Source organism: Drosophila guanche, unplaced genomic scaffold (assembly GCF_900245975.1).
Source record: "Drosophila guanche unplaced genomic scaffold, DGUA_6, whole genome shotgun sequence".
NCBI lineage: Eukaryota > Metazoa > Arthropoda > Insecta > Diptera > Drosophilidae > Drosophila > Drosophila guanche.
The window spans coordinates 8,991,042-8,998,121 of NW_022995746.1; the positions used below are offsets into that span (position 1 = coordinate 8,991,042).

Genomic DNA, 7,080 nt, shown 5'->3' on the forward strand with positions numbered 1-7,080 from the left:
TGTTCAGGTTGTTTTTGGTGCTGCCGCAGTTTAATTATCACAAGTCGAGATTTGGTCTGTCCCCCGAATGGACGCCTCTGAGGTTGGAGCTCGTAAATTGTTCAGCGAACAAGATGATGCTGACGGCTGCTTCTATGGTCCGAGAACATACTCGTGTATACATATTTCTGCGGCCCAGCGTGCAAATTGAAAAAGAGTTGAAAAACTATTCAAATCAATGAAAACTGATAGCCCCAGGGCCCAAGCATCCAAGTCATGATTAACATGGGCTTAGTCGACTCTGATCCTGGGCACTGGGCATTGGCATTCATGATCGTGGATGGGCCCTATTCCTAAGTAGTTCTCTCTGCAGGTACTTTAGTACTTGTGACTTGGACGCACCAAAGATGGCACCATGTACCATTTAAGCGACATGCCAACACTTGACCAAGGCAGAGAGCTCTTCCTGGATGGGCCTGGCCCGGCCCTAGACCTGAAGCTGTAGTTGGAGCTGGAGATGCACTGGCGAAATGTATCATTAACAAGTCACGACAAATTCGCTGGCTGCCAGGCATCGGGCAAAACCCAAAGCTAAAGCCAAAGCCAGAGTAAAAGCCAAATTTGGTAAGACCTCGACACCGACCCGACAGCTGCTGCCCTGGCATTAGATAAACTGCAAAGGCGACTGTAACTACAACTCCAGATCCAAGTGCAAGTCCAACTGCAATGGCAATGGCAATGGCAATGGCAATGGCTACGGCGACAGCGACGGCGAGTGAATCTTGTATCAAGTGCCAAAGACATGGACAGGTTGGCCATTTCCTTGGTAGGCGATTGCCGGCGGCGGCTGCTTTGAACGGACCCACCGCCACGTTCAGGTGTGAAAAAATCTAAAATGCAAACACCAAACACCAATCCAATCCGAAACGAAACGAACCTAACCGAACCGAACCGATCCTCCATACAATGTACGCAACGATGCGTCTCTTTGGTGGAGATCTTTGTGTGGTGCAGTCCATTTGTAGTTGCTCCCTTGGGCGCTGCCAAAAAGCAAACTGAGCCACAGATTGAAACAGAGAGGGAGAGTCGGATGTGCGTTCATGTCCATGCTCAAAGATAGCCACATCCACTGGCATTCGTATGAATTATTTATTTCGATTGTCTGCACGCTGCATTATTTTTAGAGGGCCTATAAAAAGCTTGCAATTTATGAGCAGCGGGCAGAAGCTGTTCAAATTATCACAGGGCATGCAAAATTTATTAACAAACATAAAAATTGCTGCAGAATTTATATCATCTTAATTCAATTTAACAACTTAAACAGCCATAAAGTGTTCACATAGTAAATCAATGCAACTCTATGCAGATGCAGGCGATGCGAGATGGGAGATGCCCTCCTCCTGTACTGTCCTGTCCACATGCATCATCATCATCATAATCATCATCATCATTCTAGGGATAGCGAACGCGAGTCTCTAGTCCCAGTCTCAGTCGCTGTTCGCCAGTTCCCTCGGAAATTTATGATCTGCGCATGAAAATGAGTCAAAACAAATTATGCCGCTTCCAGTCCGGGCCCTGGTCTGGGGCTGATTGACAGCGCGTTCCTTGGATGCCGCCAAATGAAGCCGGACCGATTATGATGTGAGCGCTGCCAAAAAGATTTCCATCAGCAGCAACAATTTTGTGGCATTAATCATGCGAGACAAGTACGAGGGTGGGTCCCAAAAGAGTTCTGCCCCAAATCTGTGCTCTGTAGTAATGCACCGGGAATGTTCCCGATAAGAATCATCCATGACAGAGTCTGGAACTTAACTCATACTCACCAAAAGAATTTCTTAACATTTGAAAAGATATTTTGTATCTGTAGGCATGATTTATTTGATGATCGTTACTTTGAAATAATTTAGAATAATTTATGAATGGCGAATGGTGTAGAATAAGTCTGTTTAGCTCTGGCAATAGCAACCATCGACAGTGTTCTTCTGTATCCAGTCCAGGAACTTGCTGACTCTGGCATAGACGCCAGGAGCATTCTTCTGGGCACAGCCGTATCCGAAGGAAACGACTCCGGCTAGCTTGTAGCGACCTTCGTTGACAATCAGTGGGCCACCGCTGTCGCCTTGGCAGGCATCCTTGCCACCGGACTGGACAAGGCCGGCACAAAGCATTACCTCGGCGATCTTGTCCTTGTAGCGGGTGGTGCGGCACTGCTGATTGGTGATGACCGGCACATTCACCTCCTGCAGGTAGTTGGATGTGACGCCACCCTCCTTAATCAGACCCCAGCCTGCGACAACAGCCTATGAGAGAATGAGAATGAGAGAAGTTTATGCAAAGGATCATTCTATAGGATATACTCCTACTCACAGTCTTTCCATCAAAGTTGTGATTGGCATCTGGCAGGCAGACGGGACGCATGTTTCCTGTGAGTGGCACTGGAGACTCCAGCTTCAGCAGGGCCACATCGTTGACAATACGGTTGGGATCGTAGTTGGGATGGATCGTGGTCTTAACAACCTTGCGCACAATGCCGGGGTCCCGGGAGGATCTGTCGATCTGGAGCAGGCGAATGGTGATCTGGTCCCGGTTTCCATGGACGCAGTGGGCCGCTGTCAGCACATACCGATCGTTGATCAGGGATCCACCGCAGAAGAGACGCGGATAGTGGCGACCCTTAACCAGCTGTGCGGTCCACGGATACTTGTTGGAGCGCACCTGCTGGCCGCCCACAATGCGGTTGACATTGGGAGTGCCGCAGACTAGAAAGTCAAAGAGAATTATATCCTTTGTTGGCTTCTTGATCCTTGCTTTGACAACTTACAGCAATTCTGCTTGGCAGTGCACTGATTACGCTGCTTTCCCGGGCGCACAGCCTTCAGGCCGGCTGTATCCTCCACATTCACATCCACCACATCGGCAAACTGTTGGGCCAGCGTCTGCTGTGGGACCTGGTATTGGTATTGGGCTAAGCCCAGGCTGCAGCCCAGCAGCAGGAGCGGCAGGGCCAGATAACAACGCATCTTGACTGGAGTAAACTTCTGAAGAAAGTGACGGCCTTGTTTGCCTAACGTGGGCTACTTATACCATCTCAAAGATCTGCAGATCGCGATCGCTGAATATCGAGATTTCGTTCGAGTTCGCAGTTTTAATAAAACTAAAAATATGAATGTTTTATTGGGCTTGTATAAGCACCGCGCATCTTTCTTTTTTTTTTCTCTCTTTCCTTTTCTTTCTTTTTCTTTCTCCGCTTTCTTTGTTTGACTCGGCCGCTCTGGCAACGCGGCCACTTATTTGCATAACACTTTATAGCGAGGCACACACGCTCATCTCAACTCATCTCAACTCAACCCATCCATACTCTCAGACGGTCCTCTCAGTTTCTCGGCTCTCAAGTGAATTTTGTGTATTTTGTTTGTATTTTTGGCTCTGCGCAAAACATCATTTTCATCGAGAATAATTTGCCGAAATGACAAATAAAATTTTTAATGTCATTCTTATTATACACTTACCTAAAAGGGTTTACTAAAAATACATTGCAATAAAATTGGGTCGTCAGAAAAGAGAGTCATTGTACTAAATGGGAAATAAGGGTATCTTGTCCTATTGCATAAGTCTTATATTTTAAAACAATCAAATATATGTCTAATTCATTGTAGGAAAGACGGTGGAAATCTTTTGAGCAATTGTGAAGCTCGACTACGCTGCCTTTCCCGTAACGCCGAAAATCTCTATATATTTAAATACTTATTAAAGTTACTTCTTATATGTATTACACATTTTTGCATAAGCGACACGTTAAGAGCAACCAATCTGCGGTTTTGTGAGCGTTTTTATCGTTTAGTAGTTTGCATATTCATGAAAGTGGAGCAAACCGACTGCCACCCGTTGTCTTTTTTAATGGACTTTTAATGCGCATCTGGAGAGGCTTAGGCACAGCCATCGTCATCCTCGTCATCGACATTGGGGTTCTGGTGGCTTCAGCGCCTCTGACCCAGCAGGTCGGGGGAAAAATAAACTCTGCAGATGAGTGGGCAATCGACTCGAGTGTTCCTTTCTCCCTGGCATTGGCAAGCAATGGAATTGCAAACTGGCTCACATTGCAGCATAAATATCCTTTAAGTGCTGGTTATCCGGTATCATCATTAACCGGAGGCAAACGCCCGCTTTCACGCTACTGCTGTTCCCCCCGATGTTCGCGATGGAATGGGAATAATTTATAAGGCTTTTCGATCGGGGCAAACCTTCTTTTCGGCATAATTTACAAAACGCAACCAGAACCGAAACAGGGAGACAAGTTATTCCTCCAGCTCCTGCTGCCTCTTCGATCATATTTCTTTTATATGGAATGTCGTGTTCGAGGCGGCTTCCCTCCCTGGTGGATACCAAAATTGATTTGCCCCAGGCACGTCCAAACGCCCAAAAAATATAAATTAATAAAAGAAGCAGAGGAGCGCGTTGATAAATTGCGTGCAGTTTGAAATTATGCAACATGTGGCACTTTCATGCACCACATGCAACAAATTGCTTACGAGTATTTTTTAATAAAAAAGGCTACGACACAAACTGGAGGAAAAAGAATATGTTTTGAGTATTTTAGGTTCTTGAAACTCTACGCTAAAAAGTGTTTTGAAAGCGTGCTTGGTTGACCCACTATGATGACCATAAATCTGTCAAGAACCCATTAAAAATGATTCATTTATGGATTGCATTTTGTCCACATTTCTAATATCTCACGACTGTGTTCCCTTTTAATTCATTATGAATCTGTTTCGTTTTAATTCCCCACATAAATAACTTTTACTCTTATGCAAACCTTAAGTGTATGTAAATGCGTTTAGAAATTTGTTTCATTTTTTGCGGGCATTTGCATAATTTATGGCGTAGATGGCCGATAAAATGCCTAATATGTGCGACAAACTCATTTGTTGATGGCATATATTAAATCTGAGAAACATCACAAATATGCAAAGCAGTTGCCTTTGCTAAGATGTTGAACCAGATCTAATTGCTGCAATTTTAATAAAAAGCATAGATGGTAGAAGGAAGATTTCAACATGACCATTATGCTTTCAACGAGCATATTTTTTTTAGAATTTCCAAGAGGCGTGTCTGAGTGACAAACACGCAGTGGTTCTCTCATACGGAGAATATGGAGATGCAGATCATTGAACCAGACAAACAAAAGACTGGAAGCAGCAAAATCACTTGGGGGTATGCCAAACTATAACACAATTTAGAAAGGTTGAATGGCACGCCATTCACTCGGCCTCAGCCTAGCCAAGTGGCAGTGGCCCGTCAGAGGCAGTCAGTCAGACAGTCAGGCAGTCAGCCACTCATAAATTTGCATAAGAACGGAATAATTTTGCATTATCTAAGCTGTAGTTGCAGTTGCTGTTGCACTTATCTCAGCGGTAGGAGGAATCATGGCAAAGGAAACGATTTTAATTATTGTGTGTGACGGCGACGACTACAACTCCAGCTGTGTGGAAAGGAAGGCGAAAGAGAGGGCAGTGCACTTCTAGGAGTCATGCAGACATCTGTCTCTGGCTCCAACTCCAACTGTGTCTCTGACTTGGAGTCTGTGTATCTGGCCTGATGTGCTGCATTTGATAACTGCCAGCAATGAAGTCTTAGACCCTTAGATAATGAAAAGGAAGCTAGTCTTGAGTATGGCTGGTAGACTGTAATTCAAATTAGTACCAGTCCGGACTGCTGGGCCAAGAAAAGTTCGACCAAAAAGCTAAAGACTGTTAGATACCTAATATTAAAAATGGGATCTAATTAACTTATTTAGAATAAGAAGACAGCATAAATATGAGTTGGCAATATGCAGCAAAGCATTCAAAGAGGAATTACTATACTTTGACTGGTTTATTTATTTGATGTACTTTGATGGAGCTCCATAATACAAGTTTATATAATATAATTATCATACCTGTTGCATACATTTGCACTACAACAGCATACCCCTGTCAGAGTTGCAGAGTTCGAGAGTTGTGTGCTGGTCTGCGGCTACTGCAGAATCGGCCTGGCAGTGGCAGTGGCAACTGGCAGCCGGGAACATCTTCTTCCTCAATGACATTAATTCATTTCGTATGCAAAGCAATCAGTGAACTCTTCTCCTCTGGCTCTCGCTCGATCTCTCGCATTCGCTCTTTCTCCGTCTTGGCAATTAGAAAAGAGTTGGAAAATTGTATGCGGCTCCAGCATGGACTTCGGCCTTCTTCTACGTCTGTCTCTGTCTCCGGGGACTCTGACTTTTCCGACTGGTACTGCTGCGCACTGATTTGCATTGCACGATTCTCAACTTAATTTAACATAAAGTAAACAAGCGCAGTTAACAAGCCAAATACAAGCCATGAGCGTGCGGGTGCCGGCTCTCCAGCATCATCTCCATCTACAGCTCTCAGCTCTCGACCCCATCTCCAGTCCAAGCTCCATCTCCATTTCCTAATCCCTTAACGTGGCCAAGGGCCCAAACAAACCCCATGCATGCCTCAATGGGTCTCCCCCTCTCGGCTGCTGTCGTGTGACGTGTTGTGAAAATTCTAAAATATTTCTCCCGCTGCCGGCCGAGCTTTCTCACAAGTCAACGCCAGCGCGAGACACTTTAACTCTGCACAGTGGTCTACAAATTGTGAAAAAGTTAACCATAACGGGAAAAACATGGATTCGAGTTTATATTCAAGTTAAACTATATAAAACAGAGGGTTCAAAGCACGTCCATCTATCATTCGAATTCGTATTCTATAATTATTTATTTTTAACAATTTTGATCTGATTTTATCTGTACATTCTTTTGCCAAGTACTTCCTGGTGGCAGCTCACTGTGCACCGATCTGTGCTTCAAGCTGTGTCCATCGTGAGGAGTTTATTAAAAGCCACGACAACAACGACGACGCGTTCTCTGTCCAGTCACCGCAGCAGCTCTCTCGCCAAATCCTTTGTAAGGTAATTGCTCATTTGAGTTATAAACACGCACACAGGCGGTGTCCCTCAGTCTGTCCTGTCCCTATCCCAGTTGGCTATCCCAATCCCAATCCCTATCCCTGTCTCCATGACCACAGCCAGAGATGGCAATCGAGGCTGCCCAGAAAGGGC

The 7,080-nt window shown here is 45.0% G+C and overlaps 1 protein-coding gene across 1 annotated transcript; it reads right to left on the reverse strand.

Moving 5' to 3' along the window:
* Positions 1 to 1,852: 1,852 nt before the first annotated feature.
* On the reverse strand, positions 1,853 to 3,031 carry LOC117581812 (trypsin-1). Its single transcript, XM_034269253.1, has 3 exons — positions 2,801 to 3,031; positions 2,347 to 2,738; positions 1,853 to 2,279 (listed from the first exon to the last, which is right to left on the reverse strand). The coding sequence occupies exons 1-3, from the start codon at positions 2,997 to 2,999 to the stop codon at positions 1,926 to 1,928; spliced, it is 945 nt and encodes a 314-aa protein (XP_034125144.1). The 5' UTR covers positions 3,000 to 3,031; the 3' UTR covers positions 1,853 to 1,925.
* Between the last annotated feature and the right edge of the window lie 4,049 nt (positions 3,032 to 7,080).